Source organism: Hemiscyllium ocellatum, chromosome 29 (genome assembly GCF_020745735.1).
Source record: "Hemiscyllium ocellatum isolate sHemOce1 chromosome 29, sHemOce1.pat.X.cur, whole genome shotgun sequence".
Classification (NCBI taxonomy): domain Eukaryota; kingdom Metazoa; phylum Chordata; class Chondrichthyes; order Orectolobiformes; family Hemiscylliidae; genus Hemiscyllium; species Hemiscyllium ocellatum.
In genome coordinates, this window is record NC_083429.1 from 47,820,366 (window position 1) to 47,844,148 (window position 23,783).

General features: G+C 39.6%; 1 protein-coding gene and 1 long non-coding RNA gene across 9 annotated transcripts in view; one reads left to right on the forward strand and one right to left on the reverse strand.

Annotated features, from left to right (window-relative positions):
* Positions 1-23,783, reverse strand: part of LOC132829613 (centrosomal protein of 164 kDa-like) — a 219,217-nt gene that overhangs the window by 88,706 nt on the left and 106,728 nt on the right. For all 8 annotated transcript variants that reach the window (XM_060846905.1, XM_060846907.1, XM_060846908.1 and 5 more), the window contains 5 exons: positions 22,913-23,080; positions 20,163-20,273; positions 18,140-18,217; positions 3,781-3,891; positions 1,747-2,220 (listed from right to left, as the gene is read on the reverse strand). In XM_060846905.1, the coding sequence (XP_060702888.1) occupies positions 1,747-2,220; positions 3,781-3,891; positions 18,140-18,217; positions 20,163-20,273; positions 22,913-23,080 (942 nt within the window). The remainder of the gene's footprint in view (positions 1-1,746; positions 2,221-3,780; positions 3,892-18,139; positions 18,218-20,162; positions 20,274-22,912; positions 23,081-23,783) is intronic.
* On the forward strand, positions 6,735-19,599 carry LOC132829614 (uncharacterized). The gene is made up of 3 exons (XR_009646244.1): positions 6,735-6,823; positions 17,809-17,888; positions 19,367-19,599. It is a non-coding gene; the product is annotated as an uncharacterized LOC132829614 (long non-coding RNA).

Sequence of the window (23,783 nt, forward strand, 5' to 3'; positions counted from 1 at the left end):
TGTCCAGATGACAGAGGAGGAAGTGCTGGATGGCTTGAAACGGTTAAAGGTGGATAAATCCCCAGGACCTGATCAGGTGTACCCGAGAACTCTGTGGGAAGCTACAGAAGTGATTGCTGGGCCTCTTGCTGAGATATTTGTATCATCAATAGTCACAGGTGAGGTGGTGTAGGTTGGCAAGCGTGGTGCCACTGTTTAAGAAGGACAGTAAAGACAAGCCAGGGAACTATAAACCAGTGAGTCTGACCTCGGTGGTGGGCAAGTTGTTGGATGGAATCCTGAGGGACAGGATGTGCATGTATTTGGAAAGGCAATAGTCCCTAATCAACATCCCTAATCCATGTTGATTAGGGATAGTCAACATGGCTTTGTGCGTGGGAAATCATGTCTCACAAACTTGATTGAGTTTTTCAAGAAGTAACAAAGAAGATTGATGAGGGCAGAGCAGTATATGTGATCTATATGGACTTCAGTAATATGTTCGATAAGGTTCCCCATGGGAGACTGATTAGCAAGATTAGATCTCATGGAATACAGGAGAACTAGCCATTTGGATACAGAACTGGCTCAAAGGTAGAAAACAGGGTGGTGGTGGAGGGTTGTTTTTCAGACTGGAGGCCTGTGACCAGTGGAGTGCCACAAGAATCGGTGCTGGATCCTCTACTTCTAGTCATTTACATAAATGATTCGGATGCGAGCATAAGAGGTATAGTTAGTAAGTTTGCAGATGACACCAAAATTGGAGGTGTAGTGGACAGCGAAGAGGGTTATCTCAGATTACAACAGGATCTGGACCAGATGGTCCAATGGGCTAAGAAGTGGAAGATGGAGTTTAATTCAGATAAATATGAGGTGCTGCATTTTGGGAAAGCAAATCTTAGTAGGACTTATGCATTTAATGGTAAGGTCCTAGGGAGTGTTGCTGAACAAAGAGACCTTGGAGTGGAGGTTCATAGCTTCTTGAAAGGGGAGTCGCAGGTAGATAGGATAGTGAAGGCGGCGTTTGGTATGCTTTCCTTTATTGGTCAGAGTATTGAGTACAGGAGTTGGGAGGTCATGTTGCGGCTGTACAGGACATTGATTAGGCCACAGTTGAAATATTGCGTGCAATTCTGGTCTCCTTCCTGTCAGAAAGATGTTGTGAAACTTGAAAGGATCAGAAACGATTTACCAGGATGTTGCCAGGTTTGGAGGATTTGAGCTACAGGGAGAGGCTGAACAGGCTGGGGTTGTTTTACTGGAGCGTCGGAGGCTGAGGGGGTGACCTTATAGAGGTTTACAAAATTATGAGGGGCATGGATAGGATAAATAGACAAAGTCTTTTCCTTGGGGTCAGGGAGTCCAGAACTAGAGGGCATAGGTTTAGGGTGAGAGGGGAAAGATATAAGAGACCTCAGGGGCAACTTTTTCACGCAGAGGGTGGTACGTGTATGGAATGAGCTGCCAGAGGATGTGTTGGAGGCTGGTACAATTGCAACATTTAAGAAGCATTTGGATTGGTATATGAATAGGAAGTGTTTGGAGGGATATGGGCCGGGTACTGGCAGGTGGGACTCGATTGGGTTGGGCTATCTGGTCAGCATGGACAGGTTGGACTGAAGGGTCTGTTTCCACGCTGTACATTTCTATGACTCTATTAATCATTCAGAGAAACTAGTATGCAAATAGTCCTTTCCAACCTGATAGAAGTCCACAAAAAAATAGGAAGCGAACAAGGTTGAATATTTCATTTGTTATGTATCATACCTTGTTAGGTTCATGAGGATTACCGCGAGTCATCATGGAGTCTTGTTTGTCCCCATCTTTCGATCCATTGTCTGCCTTAATTTTCACATCTTTGGTGACACAGCCCAATTTGGGGTCTTCCCAATTCTTACGTTGAGACTTTACATCTTCACCATCAACTGGAGGCAGTTTTGACGAGTTACCCATAGAATCACATTTACTATCTCCAGCTCCAATTTTATCATTTTCTTCTCCGTTAATTGCCATTGCACATTCCTTGACATCTGGTTTTTCAGCTTGCATTAGAATGACATCATTTTCTGTGTCACACCCACTTTTATCTTGGATGTCTAACTTCTCATCAATACTGTCAATGTCATTATCAGTTTCTTTATCAGGGATGAACTTGTTTGGGGTTGGGGGCTGCACATCTCGACTTTCTGAGTCAAGCACACTTCCAGGTAGACTTCTTTCCTGGCTTTGCTCATACGATACCTGTTTTGCATTTGCAAGTTGCAAATCATCAAAAACAACTGGTCAGTAAGTTCTGCTTAGCAGCCAATGCCAACTTTTTTTTAAAATCACTTTCTCTAAGTTGCATTGAAGTAAAATATGCTTACAATTATTGAGAGTAATAGGTTTAAAGGGTTAGCAAAACATAAATGTTTGATAAACTTTAACTGTATTGCTTGGATTTTTTTTATTAAAGCATCCATTGATACCACTACACAATACAGGCATATGCTATGTGGCATGCATAATCTTGTGGCATACATCAGCACAAATGGGCAAATTCATCCCAAGTGTGACTGATGTGCTGTGTGGAACAACTTCAAAGGGAGACGTGACATAGCCATATTCATTTAAAAAAAAGATAATATTTTGTTGAGCTGTGTTGGATGTAATTCACTGCATATAAACTCAGTCAACATTGAAGAAAAGAATGGAATATGGAATTTGGCATGTTATAAACACTCAATGGATTCCTGCAGACCAATATGAAAAATGTGACAAGTGGAGAATGGAACTGAGCACCACAGGGTTTACAATTCAGAGGTTAAGCGTAAGTTAAAAAAACTGGGTACCAGAGATGTTAAGTCTCCATTCATTTCTTTTTAAAAGGCATTGAAGTGATACATGCTGGAGCTTATTTCAGGGGAGGAGGAGAAGAATTTTATACCTGTATAAAATTGAGCTTCCTTTTTCCAGATAATGTAAGTGGCTCCCACACATGGACAGAATAGCCAGAGAGCAGAGAAAATAATTTTTACAAGGATGTAGTATGTTGCCTGGTTTAATGAAAGTGGACTATATTTTGGAAGTTATGTATCAAAACATTTTTACGTAGATGGATTCCATTTCAGCTCAGTCATTCCAGATTTCTAAACTAGAAACAGTGAAGAAAACTAATGTGTCACAATGTATTACCTTGCTGAATATATTTGACCTCACCAAGAATTCTTGGCTTGTTTTTTTAAAGCAATAAACTCAGCCTAGAAGACAGTAAGCTTTTTGACTATCTGGTGCACATAAATTGCACAAATAATAGCATGTAGTAACTAAAAACTGAAGGAACTGTGGATGCTATAAATCAGAAACAAAAACCGAAAATGCTGGAAAAGCGCAGTAGGTCTGGCAGCATCTGTGCAGAGAAATCAGAGTTTCGGGTCCAATGACCCTTCCTCAGAAATAATTCTTGCAAGTTCTGAGGAAGGGTCATTGGACCCGAAATGTTATCTCTGATTTCTCTGCACGGATGCTATCAGACCTGCTGAGCTTTTCCAGCAATTTCTGTTTTTGTGCACATACCAACTGTTGGTCAGCCAGCCAAATTTGGTGTGGTCATTGTTTTTCTCTGAATCTAGGAATTAGTTTTGCCAATTCTATGTACACAGCCACCAACCCATCTACAAAAGAACAGCTCTAAAGCTTATAATCCAGAAATAGAGAGAAATATGGTAATTAGTAATGGGTGGGAAGGGAATTACGAAGGTCAGGCTACAAATATTCAGTGACATTAGTCTTGTGATGCCAACATAGCTAATCAAAAGTCACCTCTTTCTGACTTCCAGCTTCTTCATCAGACCCTGGGAGGTTTTGAAGCTCAGGTTCAGTCCCTTCTTCGACATGGTCATGATCTGCATCCTCATCGATTTCTGCACTTTCCTGAAGTAAATATCCAATGATGATATCAATGAACAATAAACACGTGCAGCATAATCAATGGCAAACAAATGCCTGCCTAACCCCTATATGTGAAACCTATTCTGTTATTTCTATGATCTAATTTTTTCACATCTGTTGTACACATGTAAACAATCAGAATACAAAACCAACATAACACAAAACGGTAGTCATGAAGTACTTTGAAAGGCTGGTGATGTCATTAATCAACTTCAACCTCCCCAATATTCTTGACCCACTCCAATTGGCCTATCAGACCAACAGATCCAAGTCAGATGCCATATCACTTGCCCCTCATTCCTCCCTAGAACATCTTGACACCAAGAACAGCTACGGAAGAATCCTACTCATTGACTTCAGTTCAGCCTTCAACACTATTATCTCCTCGAGAATGATTACTAAACTTAGTAATCCCGGACTAAGCCCCACCCTCTGCAACTGGATCCTCAGTTTCCTGGCCCACAGGCCACAATCAGTGAAGACTGGGAACAATATTTCATCCTCACTAACACTCAACACTGGAGCCCCCAGGGGTGCGTACTCAGCCCCCTACTGTACTCACTGTATACCCATGTCTGTGTCGCCAAATACCAGACTAATGCCATTTACAACTTCGCTGATGACACCACCATAGTCAGTCGAATCTCAGATGGCGATGAAACAGACAGGAGGTGGAAGACCTGGAACGATGGTGCACTGAGAACAACCTAGCTCTCAATGCCAGCAAAACCAAGAAACTCATTTTTGACTTTCAGCGGTGAAACAAGTGGAGAGAATCAAGCTCCAGGCAGTGGTCATCCGTAAGAAGCTTTCTTGGACTCTTCATGTGGATGCACTGGTTACAAAGACCAACAACATTTCTTCTTCCTCAGGCAGCTGAGAAAACCTGGCATGTCGGCAAATACCCTTGCCAACTTTTATAGGTGCACCATCAAGAGCATTCTGTCTGGATGTATCACTACCTGGTATGGCAACTGTACCATTCAAGATCGGAGACGGTTATAGAGAGTATTGAACTCGGCCCAGACAATCACAAAGGCCAACCTCCCATTTATAGAATCCGCTGTCAATAAAAGGCCACCAGCATTGTCAAAAATCCATCCCACCCTGGCAATGCTTTTCTCCAATGTCTACACTGGGGAGAAGGTACAGAAGCCTGAACACAATTACCAGCCGGTTTCAAAACAGTTTTTACGCTGCTGCTGTTAGAATACTGAGTGGACTCAGAAACTCCTAGCATTCCCCTGTCCCTGTGTTTTGGTTTTTGCCTCTGTTTACCTATTATTTACTTATCTATGCTATTTAACGATCTGATCTGCCTGTATTGCTTACAAGACAAAGCTTTTCACTGTGCCTCAGTACATGTGACAATAAATTCAATTCAATTCCATACCAGCATTTGCAAGTGTACTTTCAGCAATTTCATAAACCTGCATGAGGAGATCTGAAATTACTAACTATAGTTCAGTGAAAAATGACAAATACTTTTGTCATTTAAAATACTAAATTTACTCTCAACTTACATTTCAAATTAATGAGAATATAAGGGGCATGAAGAACACAACCTAAGCTGTACCATGGGATGTTACATCTTAAAATTTCTTGTAAAGGGGCAAACCATAGACAAAAGCTGTGTAAATTAAAATTCAAAGGAATATGCTGATCATCAGACTGATTAAAACAATAGCAGGAAGAATGTAAGAATAAGAGATCTTTTGAAGGTTACATATCTAGTTATAATTTCCTTAATCAGATGCAGTCTGGGTTTTGTCTTTAGCTGTCAAACTAGTTGGTGGAAGTTACTCCAGTATACAATCTCTCAGTAAGTGCCAAATCTATAAACAAATGTGCAGATGATATTTGTCTTGCAATAATTCTTGTAATATAAATCTGAAGTCATAGATACTGCTGTCTTAGTGTGACTATCTTGTTTTGTTTACTACTTCTTCACATTTCATGAGACAAGGGAATGCATTTGATGGAAAAAGTATAATGCAGTAGGATCTTACTTCTTTCTCCAGAAAATTGGCAGTCCCTAACTTTGATTCTTTGCCAAGGAAGTTCACAAAAGGTTGTCTAAAAATAAAATGCTGGAAATACACAAAGGGTCCACCATCATTACCAGACACAGCAAACAAGTTGCTGTTTCACAAATAGACCCAGTGGCAGAAATCCTGATGAATCCAGTTTTAAAAATTGCTCTCCTAATATTGTATGCCCTTCTGTACAATGCCACAGGAGATCAAGTAACTATTAAAAATTTACAGATATTCTTCTTTACTCAAAAAGTGGTTAGAATCCAGAACTGGGCACCACATGGTAAAACAGCAGAGATGCATTTAAGGTAAATTAGATATATACATGAAGATTAGTGCATTGGAATCCTTGCCGATTATTCATTATTTTTACTTTATTCTTTTTATTAATTTTGGATTGGAGCTGGAACCTGTGAACTGTGAACTAAAGATGGCTTTTGAACTGTACATCACAGCTTGTGTTAGAAGGAAAACAGATCAAACAAACTTTGGTTTATTCATGAGGCTAGGCCTAGAAGTCAATTCCAGGTTAGTTCCTTGTCAAGACTCTGCAGATACTTTGTCACTGGGGAAGAGCATTATGTCTAAATATATTGCAGAAATTGGATATTAACAAGGTCAATGTCTGGGAATTGGCTCCAGCAAGTCTGAAAACGACTTTAATATTCAAGCACATGGCAGGTGCTGAATGGCAACTAGGACCTTGGGGAGGAGATGGTCAGTGTATCAGGGAGTGGTCAGAGTTTGAATTGGGTTTGGACTAAGTTTTGTTGTAAAAAGGAAGTTGAATGTTGGTGCTATAGCATGAAGATTTGATAGCTCTTTGCCTAACCTCCTAAGAACAGCTCTTGGAAACTCAGAGAAAAGAAAGCTAAGTTGTAAGTATGACTGCCTTTATCTGAGTGGACTGGAAAGATGATCCTGATGTACATCTCCAATAAATAAATCATCTAGGCCAGTGGAATAATGCATGATGAAAACTACTTCAGTAATCTGTCCAGTTTTGTTATTCTTTTACATATCCCTTAATTATCTCTGATAGCCTATCTATCTGTCTTTTGTATGAATAGGGCTGAAAACAAGCAGTTCTGAACTTATAGCTTAGGCCAATTAGATTACTTTTGTTTAATTTTACCCTGCTAAAGTTACTATATCATTAATAAATTGCAAAATTGTTTGTTTAAGATTCAAACCAGTGTTTGGAATTGACAATTCACAGAGTCTGGGATTTGTTATCCAAAAGTCTGCTTACGAATCATTGGGACCAACTTTGAGAATCTTTAAAGGTTTTAATGATACGGTGTTGTGAACACAAAGGTAGGATGGCTGATTTGGTTGAACTGTCTGTTGCTGTGTCATAACAAGAGGAATGAATCGATAAAGTATGGCACTGGAAAAAGCTCAGCAGGTCAGGCAGTATCCAAGAAGCAGGAGAGATGAGCTTTCGGGCAGGATCCTTCACCAAGAGGAATAGAAATTTAAGTTGAAAGGGTCATGTGAGATTTATGTGGAGTACAAACTCTAGCAAGGATCAGTTAGGCCAATTGCCCTATTGCTGTCGTGTAAATCCTATGCAACTCTGTGTAATAACTATGAGTGTAAACTCAAAAGTTACTTTCCGTTCATTTCTTCTTTGTTCGATTGTGCCCTCTATACCGAGAGTGGACAGAAAATTCAATATGTTTTAAAGCAAAGTGTGTCCCAATCCTGGTAGTATCCTCTGCTGCAGTGTGTTTAATACCAGTTAAGAATTTCATGCATGCAATCTGAGGAAATTTTTTTTGCTAAGGTACACAAATGTAAATCATCCAGCACCATTCTACAAATCTGCTGTAACAAAATGTAAGATCTTGACAAGATAGTTGTACCTTTCCTTTCTGGTACTCCCATTTTTTTTTCACTAAAACACTAAAAATCCAAAATATTTGAAAAAATACTAGATAAAGGCTAAACCTAGAAACATAAGGATATAAACCAGTAACTAAATAGATTTTGAAACACTGGTGAAGAAAATGCTGCAGTAGATTCCTTTTCCTTTCACACTCACACACACCTCAGATAATTATTAAACAGCTCAAGCAACTAGGAATTAATTTGGTGTTGCTTTTTGTAAATCCCAGAGGGAAAAATCTAATTACTGTTACCCGATTCGTTCTGTCAGCAGGGGTGGTACTTCATCTATACCACAGCTGGAGAGTATACTGGAGATACAATCTTTAACCCTGTGAGTAAGGCAGCATTAAAAACATCTACATAGAAATCTCAGGATGTCTAGAAAACACTGAAAATTGCAAATGCAATTAATGACTTCATAAGTTTCCATTCTATGTTCACAATAAAATGCAGAGAAAATCATTTTGTTTTTGTATGATTCTCTACTCAGCTCAGCTGGAGAACTTTCAGACTTTATGTGACATTCCACATATTAAATATGTGAGAATTAAAAATTCAATACAGTTAAAGGGAACATACCAGTGACTTCAAATTGCATGCATGCCACAATATGTATTTTGTTGTTTTCACGTGTACCTATCCAATCAGACTTAAAGAATTTCATCCAATGGTTTCTCTTCCCACTCTTGCACTATTACCTCTGGAATCCATCAAGAATCTATTCTTAGCCCCTACATAATCTACATGTGCAGTAATCAGGTCCATCTCTGCCTTACCATGACTTTTTCCAATCCCTTCATTGGTTCTGTATCATTTATCTACTTGTCCAACATCCAGTCCAGAATGAGCCTCAATTTTCTTCAATTAAAGATTTGGAACAGAAATATGTCTTCAGCACTTGCCACAAACCCTGTTCCCTTGTTAACAACTTGATTCCCCTCTTTGGGTACTATAACAAACTAAACTAAACAGCTTACAACCTTGACATCCCATTCAACCTCAAGTTGAACCTTTGAGTCCATACCTTCTCCATCACAAGCACCTGCTTCTACCTCCAGAGCATCTTCTCTCTAGGTTTTTCTATATTAAAAGGTTCCACATAGATGCAAGTTGATGTTCTTTGAACAAAGGCAATACTACATTATAGGTGAAAACATATGTATTTAAAGATGTCTTTATTGAAACATTTAAAACTCCACCCTAGAAAGCATCAGCAAAGGCAGCATCTAATTTCAGAATGAGTTTCAAATCAATAATTAAATAGCTAGCTTGCATTCACTGCCCAGAACTAAATTTGGATGGCCTTTTTGGGTAAAGTTATCAGAGGTCTACTGTTTAGTATGGAATGGTATTGCAATATGAATTAATGTCTTCAGGACTTATAAGACAAGAAGAAAAAGGAGGCCTGACTGAGAAAACTTAAGCCACTGTAAATTGTTCATATTACTTGTTGTTCCTATTATCTCAGAATTCAGATGACTGAATTGCAAGGTTATTCCAAACAACTCAATGAGATGTAATCACTGCCAAAATTAATACCTAGTAATTAATTGTCAATGAATTCTTTGATAAATCTGAAACAATTGAGTCACAATTGTTACGCCTTTGATGTGTGTATGGTTTGATATCCAGGACTGTGCACAATTGTATACAGATATTGCCATGACAGCCATCTTCAGTGGAAGGAGAGAAGAACAAAATCAATTCCAATAAACTTCATCGCACATGTTAAAAAAAAGGTTGTGTTTTGGATTCAAATTACAGTCAAAAGAACTTAGTTTTTGTTCTTATTAACATTGTCAATAGACTGAACATTGGAATCCAGCTAAATACTCCATTATCTCCATAACCAAATGAGTATTGTTTCATTTTTCATTTCCAAACAGCTGTCTTTTTCCACAGGAAAGCAATTTAAGCAAAAAGAGATTCTTACTGGTACAGGATGACAGACTCAATCACAAAATTCTGCTTCAGAATTATAATGGAAATCCCTTTGAATATTAAATGTTAATTTCCATGGTAATTTACATGTTTAGGCATGTTAATAGTCTCTCAAATGTAAACGATTTTTTGCAAGCCAATTTAAAATGTGCAAGGCATCAAGCTATTGTTTTTTAAGACAACACAGTTGCACTGAGATAACAGGCTGCTCCCAATTCTCCCTCTCCCTGTTACCCACTTCCTTCTTAGCCATCTTCTGTAGGTCAAGCTACTTGGACAATGGACTCATATATAACAACTCAAATGAGTTGTCCTACACCTGATATATCAAGGAAAGGTAAATAATTCAATTATGCTTGCCTCCCACTGTAGTTAGAAACCCACAATATAACATATACATTTTCAGACTGGATTGGAACTTTATAAATAAGTTTCGGGTTATTACTTGATGTATATCTTGGGTCAGTACAATTCCAGTATGACTAAGTGAAAACAAAATTAAATGATTTAAATTGGTCTCATCTCCAAATATTAAAAAATTCTGAACTACGGTAGACTCTCTAAAAGGCTTTCTAAATATGATGCTTTGAAGCTATTATAGCCAACAATGCCAGATAAGTCCAGGTTTAAAGACCCCATTGGGGAATGACTGAACACTGTCCCTTACTAGAAGGTTACATGTTTAAGGCGTTCCATGTCACTTGAGTAAATCATCTAGCCTGTCACTTCAATGCAGTACTGAGGGAATGCTACATTGTTGGTGGTGCCCTTTTTTATGCAATAAAATTAAGGCTTTATTTATCTTATATATGCATTTAGTAAAGGTGGCAATCCAGACAATACTAGTTTCAAGATGCCGCATGTTAACTTCCTCCTTTGTCTCCTAAATTCTGACTGCAGACCCACATCCTTCTTTCTGCCTATGTCAATGACATGGACAACATCGAGTTTCTCAACTGCCCTCTCAGTGTGCTCTAAAGGGGACATCCTCGACTTTAGCACCAGCAAACACACTACTGTGGGAGTTACTTAGAATGCCTGTATATTCCCCTAACTAGCAAATCAACTATTACTATTGCTTTTTCCATTTTCTGAGTTACACTTCCTTGAAGTACCATTACTTTCATCAGTGTTCTGAATACTGGCTGAAGAGGGGATTGTGAGCAGGGAACTCCTGCACTAACTGCCTGCTGCTTGACTATCTGGTGGGCAACTATTTCTTAACTTCCTTAAGCTGTGGAGCGATCACATCTATAAACACGGTACACACAAAGCTCCCAGCACATGATCACACAGCAGTGAACTAGGGGTTGCTGCTCAAGCTCTGAAACCTGGAGGTCAAGCTACTGCAACTGATGAGACTTCTTGCACAAATGGTTCCATAATTTCCACATACCACAGGATGTGCACTTTAGAGACTGCAGCATCCCAGTTATTCCACCACAGATTAATGACCTTGCTACTGCTAATAAACTTTTACTAATACCATAAACCTCACTAAAAGTGATAAACCGTACCACTACTGAATATACCTACCAGAATCCAAAAAAAAACAGATTCACATGTTACTTGTCATCAAAACTTGATATTTTAAAAGTCTTTTTACCTGCCAGTTGTTTATCCTTGGGACTGAATTACTTTAATGGCACTTCAAGCTTGGAACTGGTCTTCACTTTCTGGTACTCCTTTTTATTCCCAAGGACACAGCCTAGAAACGAAAGTTCGAATCCCACTTCACTGAGGTAGACCTGGAGGTGCTGCTAGACAGGATGGTAGAAAGGAGGGCCACCTTTCTCTTGTGACTGCCAAGGGAGGCCTTGTCACCATGCTAAGCAGCCTGGGCTAAGGTAGTAGGCTTGGTTCAGTGCAGTTTCGTGGGTGAAGCACTTTTCGCAGGAGTGAAGGAAGAACGTGAGTGATCTTATGTGCTCCACAATGTTATGTGCCACCATTTTCTCTCTTCTTTCTCTCATTCTCAGAGCTATCATTCACTCAAACTCTGCAAATGCAGACACCTCTCATCAAGGCTCAAGGACTCCAATACTCACTATTGCATGCATCATGTCCATGCTTTCACAGACCTCGCCCTCCCAAACTACTAATACCTCCAGCCCTCTGTGCTACTTACTTACTCAGTGGAGGCACCTCACCATCTGTCCTGTTGCTGCATCATTACTAATGGCTCACCCACCCACTTCCATTAAACACAATGCTCCTTCAGTCTCATTCCAGGAAAATAAAAGCCTCACAACTGGCTTGAGAGGATGAAGACGTACATCTGCTAACCCACCATGAGTCTTCATCCTACATGAGGAGAAATGCATGAATTAGCCAGAGAGGAGCATGACCTCTTATGTGGGTATGCAGAGACCTCCAATGAACAACCTACCCTGCATGCTTCACTGTGCTGTTAATCTCTGTTTTCCCACTACCATCAATGCTAACACATTCTTTCTCTGCACAAGCTTTTACCACATTTACAAAGTTTATTCCCTCTCTTATGCAGACACTGCAAACCTCCAATGAGAATAGGGCAGCTACACAGACCCTCAATTCCAACTCCATTTCTGAAGAAGTGTAATATTGGTCTTGATATATCAACTCAGATTTTCTTTGCACTGATGCTGCCAGGTCAGCTGAATTTTTCCAGCATCTACTCTTTCTTTTTCAGATTTCCAACATCTGCAGTATTTTGCTTTTATTTAACTAGGCTTCTCACATCAAATATTCTTAGATCTGTCTTCCATTCAAAGTTGATTCTCATGTGTGCAGGGAACTCCTGCACTAACTGCCTGCTTCTGCTGGACTGACTGGCGGTCAACCATTTCTTAACTTCCCTAAGCTGTGGAGTGATCACATCTATAAACATGGTAACCACAAAGTTCCCAGCACATGATCACACAACAGTGAACAAGTCGGCACATTGGGCGGCACGGTGGCACAGTGGTTAGCACTGCTGCCTCACAGCGCCAGAGACCTGGGTTCAATTCCTGCCTCAGGCGACTGACTGTGTGGAGTTTGCACCTTCTCCCTGTGTCTGCGTGGGTTTCCTCCGGGTGCTCCGGTTTCCTCCCACAGTCCAAAGATGTGCGGGTCAGGTGAATTGGCCATGCTAAATTGCCCGTAGTGTTAGGTAATGGGGTAAATGTATGGGTATGGGTGGGTTGCGCTTCGGCGGGTGGGTGTGGACTTGTTGGGCCGAAGGGCCTGTTTCCACACTGTAAGTAATCTAATCTAAAGTAATCTAATCTAATCTAATCTAAATAAAGTCGCTGCTCAAGTTCTGGAACCTAGAAATCAAACCACTGCAACTAATGAGACTTCTTGCACAAATGGATCTTCAGAAGATTGCAGGCGATCCTCCATTTCCTCTGCATCCAGGACATCTCCCTCTCTGTCAGCTTCAGTTATAATGATGTCCACAATTATGCAGCACATCCTGTCTGGGTGATCCTGTAAGGCCCTGCCGGAGCATTCTTGGCAATGAACCTCATCTTAAAGACGCCTACTGTCTGTGTGGCGGTATCTCCTGACTAACTGTTGTTTCCCTCTGACTCCATTAAGAACTGAGCTGAAAATGTGTTGCTGGTTAAAGCACAGCAGGTTAGGCAGCATCCAAGGAACAGGAAATTCGACGTTTCGGGCCAGAGCCCTGCATCAGGAATTCCAGCAACACATTTTCAGCTCTGATCTCCAGCATCTGCAGACCTCACTTTTTACTCCATTAAGAACTGGTCCACTTTGACTTTCAGACGTGGTCATTTGCTTCAAGCACATACAGTGTGCTTGCAATATAAAGTGCTGGTATATGCTGTACATTTGACATTGATATAGTGTAGTGCCAAACAGCAACATATCTACCCCCTTGACTGGTTTAGTGCTCTGAACTGTGACAAGCTGCCTACATCTCACGCGATGTTAAAAAGAATTGCAAATCATAGAGATTGGCTGTCTGGAAGTTAGCACTGAAGAGTCCATGTACTGAAAACCAATATAAGAAACAGAGGATGTTAAAATGAGTAAAGGAAACTAACAGCCATAAGATGCATCCTCTGTAGATACATGATATACAACTGTATCCCTGTGCATCAAGCCACAGGGGTGAAGCACACAAGTCAATACCCAAAATTCATAGTGAAGCCCTGAAGGGTTGAAGGCATGTGTATATTGGTCTGAAAGCAGCCAATGTTGTGGTGAGGCCGGTGGTGTGACGATATTGATTCGCACGGACAAAGGGTGGAGGAGATCAGTGTCCATGGAGTGAGCAAGAGAATTGTGATGAAAGTGGAGTTTTCTGAAACCCAGAGAAACAGCTAGCTACCAGGTAATACTCTTTCAAGTCGGGAATTGGCACTGTCTAGTTTTTCAAGGAAGGAGAGAATACAAAGTTGCACAGGTATTACTTGAGTTTAGCTACCAATGAGATGAATAGAACTCAGATAGTCACCACTCATTCATGGTGTTCAGAACTTGCCATTTAAACCTGAAGGGGAAAATCAGATTTCTTTCTCTCAATGTTGAGATGCAGGTTTTGTTTCATTTTCACAACTTTCTCTGCATTGCCCATGCTGGTTAAGATTGGGAGAATTCGGCCTTATGTCTCTGAGCAATGTCAACTCCTGACTTTCCTGTGACATCACAATCCCATTTTTTTTCATAAAATATGGTATTTCCCTGACAGGTCAGATTCTGCCTCACCTCCCACAATGTCTCAAGACGTCACAGCTAATAAACGTAACTGCTGAAAACCTTACTATAATTAATAAGTTCACTTATCGCAACAATAACCTGAAATAAAATTTTAATCTGTTAACCTTGAAGGAAAGAGCAAAGTATTGCCCACCCATACACTTATCCTTTTTCCTGCAATGTCACGCATTGATTTACTCTGGATACCCTCTGCTGTTTTCGCAGTCCCTCTCTTACTTTCTTCACTGCTCTCTTTATCCCCACTGCGCTGTCAACTCTCCAACTAGTCTCAGACCAACTCTCTCTTTCTGCCCCTCACACCCACTGTGCTATGACTCTCCTGTTGGTCTTGCAATGCCTCTCTTGATGCTCTTTTTATTCCCCTGTGCTCTTACCTTATATAATTTATTGATAAACAGTGTAGAATGTGCCCATAATATTTAAGGTGCTATATGAATCTTTTTATCACATATCCTATGCAGTAAAGACCATTCCCCCCAACTCTATAAAATAACCTCTGAACTTACCTTTCTCCACTTCTTGCTGCAATATCCCTTTGTGCCTTTATAGATAGTTCCCAGATTGGCTACTCCAATACTCTACCAGTAGTCTCCCATCATTCACTCACAATAATCTATTTATCTACAATCATAACGCAAGACCTCACTAGTTGTGGTTCTGTTCACCGAGCTGGAAGTTTTTGCTGCAAACGTTTCATTCCCTGGCTAGGGAACATCATCAGTGCTATTGGAGCCTCCTGTGAAGCGCTGCTTTGATGTTTCTTCCGGTATTTATAGTGGTTTGTTCTTGCCGCTTCCGGGTGTCAGTTTCAGCTGTAGTAGTTTGTATGTGGGGTCCAGGTCGATGTGTCTGTTGATGGATGTTCTTGCCGCTTCCGGGTGTCAGTTTCAGCTGTAATGGTTTGTATATGGGGTCCAGGTCCATGTGTCTGTTAATGGAGTTTGTGGATGAATGCCATGCCTCTAGGAATGCCGAACAGAACCACAACAACGGACACCCGAGCTACAAATCTTCAACCAGACTTTAGACCTCACTAGGACTAACACAGTCATTACATATGTCTTTGGTGACCCACAACTGTTCCCAGTCCTTTCAGTGCATCAAATTTAACGTTCTTTCCAACTCAGACTATTTAGGTTTTGTGAAGAAAATGGAACAATGTACCATTCTTAAAATTATACACGTCAATAGTGTACAGTACAGTCTGTTCCTGCTGGACAGATTTCTGCAGATCTAACTTATCTATTTTCTGTAAGTGGGATAAATTGAGTAATTTCCAATATTAAAGCACTTTCTACTGTCAGAAAAATCTTCTGAAAGGGTTAAAGTATTCATTTTAGTAATGCAATAAAAGATCCACTAAGAACTGATCCTCCCTGATTCCAAAGTTTTTTCCAGGCTTCTTCACTTGGCTTTATGCTTAACTGGAGCTATGAGCGCAGTCACTATTTGTAAAGGAAGGTTTTGATTCACCAACTTGCTGTAGACATTCCTTCAACCTTTCTATCAGTCTTATGAACACAACCTAACTGAATGGAATCTTTGTCAAATACATTATGCTCAGTTAGAAGCATTGACGTTCAAAGCAATAATCAATCGCTTTATGGTGCTGTGGCTTTACAACCCAACTTTACATTACAAATGGACAGAGTCTTGTGATGCAGTGGTAGTGTGCCTACCTCTGAACCAGGTGGACCAGGTTCAGGTCTCACCTGCTCAAGAGGTGCATCAGAACTTTGTGTGTGTCCTAAAGGAAATCCCATGGAAATTAGCAGGACCATCATCAATCTAAGGGCGGTATAGAACATATTGGAGATTATTATTGGCGAAGGTAAAAATTATTTGCAGTTGGAACATTGCTGTAGTGTATGGCAGTACCCCCACAAACTGCACAGGGACAGGTATCTTGTTCTGTGATGCTGTATGAGGTGCAAATATTGCCAGGACAGCCTGTTCTTCTTTGAAATAGTGTCATTTCAATATTTGAAATATCAAATATAATTTGATATCTATAGTGAAGATCAGGTCAAATGGTCATAAACAATAGTCAGATGGCTACTGCAAGTCAATGACTTATGGAGTTGGTGTGCATTGACAAAGCAACCATGGGTGACAGACAGCATGACAGTTGTTAACAGCAGAAAAAAAACTTGTGATTTAAGTTGAAATAATAATTAACTACTACTTCATATGTCATAGATTAGGTATATTGATTATGAATGGACTTTATTCTGTATTTGTTTAGGCGAGCACAAACAACAGATGTTACATTTTTAAAGCTGTTTGCAATGCAATTATGCAGGATGTGGTCAGCTATTTCAGCTGCGCTTTACTGCCCCCAACAGGAGACACTCAGTCCAAAACTGTATCTTATGATGTTGAGGTCAGGTGAGAATTTTTTTTTCCAAAAATATTATTGTTGCCATCTATGTGTTTATTGTAATAAAATTTAATTTAAGGTTGTATTTTTGTACCTAATGAATGTTACAGCTTGCATTGTGTTCGTAAGACTGATAGAAAGGTTGAAGGAATGTCTACAGCAAGTTGGTGAATCAAAACCTTCCTTTACTAACAATACTATTCAAAAATTTTTATCTTAACACTTTTGAAATATTTATCCCATGTTAAAGCCTGAATTTGAGGATGTAATTTTTCCATAGTTTTTCAATAAGAATGGTTCAATAGGCAATAATCTTCTATAATTAATATGTAGCTATAATAATTATAACTAGTGCATTTGCCAGTAATCAGCTCCTGGGGAACAAATAAAAATCTGGGAACACAATATTACGAAGTCAAGCTTGTGCTCAGTTCCTATATCATTACTGTCTCCATTATTACCTTATAATGTACAAGGTGCCACATCTCCAGCGAACTCAGCACACCTAACATACAATTAATTAAAAAATTTAACAGATTTAGAAAAGCTGGAGCCTACTTTTAAATAGGAGCACTTAATTCAACTGAATTCTTTTTTGCACAAAATCCTTACTGCAGTCTAACATTGCTTAATTCAACTTTGATTGTTCCAAGTTTTTTTTTTAGTCCAAACAAACAACTTTACATTAACAGGATCGTCAGTGTGTATTATTATAAAATGACAAAATGTCTTCCCACAGGTTGAAAGCAACAGCTCAGTCTTGCTGTTTTTCTGACTTTTATAAAGCAATCAAGTTGTGCTCCTGTGGTTTAGGATGTCGACAGAATTGCTGAAGTAAATTATTGCCTTGTAACATTGCCAGTCACTGGTTTCACATTTACAGTTCAAGTTGTATGCAGTCTTTTCAAATTCACCACTCATGACATATTTTTGCTACAGATTAATAATGTACAAGGAAACTGGTTGAGAATGGGATCAGAAGCAAAGGCAGGGGTTGAGAAAGCAACAGTGGAATCAAGGTAAAATAAGGATCACCGTATGAATTTATTATTTGTCAATAACATGTCGTGAATAAATGTTCAGACTGCAGCCCAACTAAAATCATCCCAAGCTCTTTGATGATGTATGGGTTTCTTAGACTATGAATTTGAAAGAGCTATTATTTTAGAATTAATAATACAATTTTATTGCAAGTCAGAAAATTAGGTTTATACCAATGTATTTGTTTTTTGATATAATAGAACAAGCTTAACAAAAAACTCAAACATACCTCATATTCAAAACCATCACCTAAGGTCCCCACATCTATGTGCAGGTTTTTCATGAGGTGAGCACTATCAGGAGCACTCTGTGGAAATAGATTATTTGTATTCTATATTAATTCTGAACTCCTCAAAATCATTTTCTAACCACCCTACCCCAGACACCAGAAATCCCATATGTGCACATTGTTCAAGCAGCAATTTACATAAGATTTATCAGAGCTCCTATTGAACCCTAATGCCTTTGTTGAACGAAATATGCCATTACATAGCATATAGGGTGAAGCAAGTGCATTAACAAAGACAAGGGCTAAGCAACATCAGTCAAACACTTGTTCATGAAATCAGCAGGAAAGAATCTATTTTTGTCTACAAAATGCCATACTAAGGCATATCAACCCAATACTGCATAAATAATGTATATGATATTAATATTCAGAAACATTATGCAACAATTCCATTTTCATAAAAGCTGTCTGATCAAAGCTCGTTGTTGTTACACAGTTCAATGACAAAATAATGTAAGAGCAATGATATGTGAGTGCACAGAACCTAGTTCAGAGTTTCTTAAGATTGCTACTTCTTTTTATTATCATTTCTGAAGATGACTGATGGAGAAGAGAGCAGTGGCTTTTAATTTTTTTTCACATTGGATATTCCTTACATTGATTCACTCATTCCTAGGCATGCTGCAAATAGTGACAGATTAAACAGTTATCTCCACCAAAGGAAACATATAGGAACATTTAGTTTACATTCAATAATAGAAATACTGATAGTAAGTTAACAAATAAAGAAAACACCAAAAAAAATCAAACACAAACTGTAGAAGGTATTATGCTGATATGATGCATTGTTCACATTCTCATTATCTTTGGGAGCTGTATGTAGATCCACTGGGGACAAAGGCCTGGTTTGAATGTCAACTTTCATATGGCCACTAAATCCGCCCTTAACAAATATAACTGGGTGATGCCCAAACAACGTAGAAGCAGCAGCAGGCCATTTGTCTCTGTTTGAGTCTGTTCCACCACTCATTATGATCAAGACCGATCATCCAACTCAATACTCTGTTTTCTGCTTTTTCTTGTTAAAAGAGATATGGGGTACACTATGTACTCATCTGATTGCCTTGAGTGACAGTAGTCCTCCTCATGAATAATGTTTTTACATCTGACTGTCACTTATTACAGCAGTGTTTTTCAAACTTTTTCCACTTGTGTTTGCATTTCAAGGCTTGAAAATTATTGCAGCCTCTCTGAGACATCTGAATGGAATGTTTGGGAAGATAAATGACAACACTGGTCAGAGACCTATGACAGTTATGGGAAGACGCAACACTACAGGCAATAACTGCTACATCTGAGTTCGCAAACCCAAAATGGGATCCCATCCTTCTCCTCTTACGAAGACAGTTGTAGACTTTTTGCCTGAATCAAGACTCAGGAAAGGGTTACCCTGCTTAGTGCTTACATGTCCACCTCTGTCCTCCTTAAATAAACATGGACAATCTCAAATGGCAATTATCTCAGGAGTGTTTGAGCTTCTCAGTAATTTTTCCATTAATCCTACATTCAAAATTCAAGCACCAAAACCAGAAGTCACATTTTGAGAAACATTAATCAATAAATTACATATTCACCACAAATAACTTAATTTGTCACTGCTGTAGGTAAGAAGTCACATGTAGGCAAAACAGGGTAAGAATGGCTGATTTCATTCCCAAAATGGATATTAGTGAACTAGAAAGGAATTTACGACAATCAGTGATAGTTTCATAAACACCAACATTGAAACTAGCTTTCAATTGTAGAGCTTTATCAGTAATAATTAAATTTAAATTTCACAAGTTGCCATGGTGAGATGCGAATCTATGTCTCATGAAGCATTAGCCTGCTCTCTGGGTTATTAGTCCAGGCACATTATCATTGTGTCATTGCCTTACCCACACTACATATTGCTATTGTGAAAATGCAACATCATTTTGGGACTACGAGTTTAGTACATAGATCATAAGACTTCTGTGCCTACCTTCTCTTCACTCATGTCAGCGTCATCTTCACTAAAGTCTACCAAGTTCATCGAGATCTTCTCTTCAGGCTTTACTCCCAGAAGACTTGTAAGGCCACCTGCTTTAGGGATCTTTAGCACCCCGCACCAACCCCAAGACAGGATAGGATTATTGAATGTGCAATAATATGCGAAATATGAGAACATCCTGATGAAAATACTATGACAATGGAAATGTGTTATTTCACATCAGATGACAGAATAGACCCAATGTTTTGTTATATTGAAGTTATATAATTTCAATATGTAGGGACGTGCAGTTGAGTGAAAAATGCAGAGGTGAGAAATAATTCCACACATTGGCAGCAGCTTTAGGGCTGAATATTTCATGGAATAACAACCAAAAAATGATCTGCAGCAAATTGGAGATTACAAACCTCTACAAGTCATCCGTCAGATCTCACATTGATCAATCTAGAACATCTCCAGTTGGAGGAGGCAGGTTCATTCAAGGTATTCAAGTGGGCATTAGGTGATTATTTGAACAGAAATAACATTCAGATTTATGGGGAAAGGCCAGGAGAATGGCACAAAGACAATGATAGGTCAAATGGCCTCCTTCCACATTGTAAAGATCCTGTGATACTGTGCCAATGTATAAAACTTTTGTACCATACCTTTTTTATACTTTCCATTCAGATTGAATATGTTATTTGTCCCATTTGACCTCAAATGCATTTCCAATTCCACATCAGTTGTCACTAATACAACATTGTGGCCTCCAACAATTGCTCTTTGCAATCTGCAGGTAACTCATAAAGTCATAGAGATGTACAGCATGGAAACAGACCCTTCGGTCCAACCAATCCATGCTGACCAGATATCCCAATCCAATCTAGTCCCACCTGCCATCACCCAGCCCATATCCCTCCAAACTCTTCTTATTCATACACCCATCCAAATGTCTCTTAAATGTTGCAATTGTACCAGCCTCCACCACTTCCTCTGGCAGCTCATTCCATACACGTACCACCCTCTGTGTGAAAAAGTTGCCCTTAGGTCCCTTTTATATCTTTCCCCTCTCACCCTAAACCTATGCCCTCTAGCTCTGGACTCCCACACCCCAGGGAAAAGACTTTGCCTATTTACCCTATCCTCTCATAATTTTATAATCCTCTATATGGTCACCCCTCAGCCTCCGACGCTCCAGGGAAAACAGCCCCAGCCTGTTCAGCCTCCCCCTGTAGCTCAAATCCGCCAACCCTGGTAACATCCTTGCAAATCTTTTCTGAACCCTTTCAAGTTTCAAAACATCTTTCCAATAGGAAGGAGACCAGAATTGCATGCAGTATTCCATCAGTGGCCTAACCAATGTCCTGTACAGCTGCAACATGACCTCCCAACTCCTGTACTCAATACTCTGACCAATAAAAGAAAGTAAACCAAACGCCTTCTCCACTATCCTATCTACCTGCGACTCCACTTTCAAGGAGCTATGAACCTGCACTCCAAGGTCTCTTTGTTCAGCAACACTCCCTAGAACCTTACCATTAAGTGTATAAGTCCTACTGAGATTTGCTTTCCTAAAATTAAGAAAATCTAAATCAACTGGGGATGTTATGAATTAATGCAACTCTTCTATTGTGTCTGTTCATTAGTTTGATTACACTACAGTTTCAGCGAAGCGCTGCAAGGGTTTCTATTAAGTAATCATTAATGTTGCTTGAAGCTATTTCTTCCAGGAGATATGCTGTCAAGGCATGTCACACTTGTCTGTCTTGCATCAATCCTCACATGTCCACTAAAACTCATCTGTAACCACTCTAAAACACCCATTGTCCAAATCCACTTTGTTCAATGGAAAAGATGATTGCAGCTTTTCAGCAGTGATCAGATGTCCAAAATACTAACTTCTTTTCTGAATGTCACTTTTTAAGAGTACCTTTTGTTCTTGCAATTCAAGTACTGCATAATTTATGTTTGTGGTTTGCAGATGGAAATTTTAGCATGCAAACATTAAAACACACAACTCAAAAAAAATACACACTTCTTTAAGAGAGGGACAATGCTGATGAAGATGATGAATACATGGGCCATGTAGAGTGTGAAAGTTACTCTTTGCCCGGTGCTGCAATAGCAAGTCTCTGCTGAACAGAAGAGGGGCTTGTTATAAAAAACTTCCGAAGTGGATAAGGACAAATCAGCAAGGATTCCACTTTCAATATCCTGTGCTCCCTGCTGGAAAATGCATATGTGCTGAAAATAAGATTGGACTCAGCTGTGATGCCACCTGTGGGTAAATATCTGCTGACGCTCACTCTTCAGCTCATGCATGACAAATAAGCCAGGAATGAGGTACTTCTGAGCACGTCTGGCACCTGTGAATTGTATCCCAACAAGACAATGCCACACAATGAGGAACGGTGAGAAAATTAATAGGAGAGGGGAAAAATAACTTAATATCAGGTAGAAATAGAACATTAAATTAAGGCGATAATTTACTGCAACCACTTGGTTTTGAGAGATAATCCTTATCTTATAACTATTTTCCATTTGTTATCAGGCTGAAACAGATGGGGATGGTGCATTTAAATGTTTTCAACTTATTGTCATAGACAGTTACAATTTGTTTTTTACTGGTCACTAGTCAGTCCACTTAATGCTTGATCAGTCATCTGCTACATTCTTTTTACCTTGGGTAACATATACAGTTAACTTCAAATTACAGTTCCGGTGGTGAAACAAAATCAGTCTTCCATAGTTACCCTTACCCTGAAAGTGGCAGAGCTTGCTAGAGTACCCTTCATCAGTCCCCCGGTTGTTCCAGATATATTGCTCAGTGAACCACAGACTGTACTCACTGGGAAGTCCCCAAGGCCACGTAGGGGAGCAAGGCCTCCTTGAGGTGCCTGGACAAGACTTGGTTGTAAACCCAGTACCTAAGAAAGATGGAGATGGAAAAGGGGTCACAAATTTGCAACAATTCTGAAAGTACAACATGGACTTGCGACTGTACAGAACATTGGTTAGGCCACTTTTGGAATATTGTGTGCAATTCTGGTCTCCCTCCTATTGGAAAGATGTTATGAAACTTGAAAGGGTTCAGAAAAGATTTACAAGGATGTTGCCAGGGTTGGAGGATCTGAGCTACAGGGAGAGATTGAATAGACTGGGGCTGTTTTCCATGGAGCGTCAGAGGCTGAGGGGTGACCTTATAGAAGATTATAAAAGGGTGAGGGGCAAGTATAGGATAAAGAGACAAGGTCTTTTCCTTGGGGTGGGGTCTCCAGAACTAGAGGGTATACGTTTAGGGTGAGAGAGAAAGATATAAAAGAGACCTAAGAGGCAACTTTTTCAGCAGAGGGTAGTGCGTGTACGGAATGGGCTGCCTGAGGAAGTGATGAAGGCTGGTACAATTTCAGCATTTCAAAGGCATCTGGATGAATATATGAATAGGTAGGGTTTAGAGGGATATGAGCAGAGTGCTGGCAGGTGGGACTAGATTGGGTTGGGATATCTGGTCACCATGGATGAGTCAGACCAAAGGGTCTGTTTCTGTGCTGTACATCTCCATGACTTACACACACACACACACACACACACAAAACAGGTTATCAAAACCTTTATTTTTGGGTCTGTAGA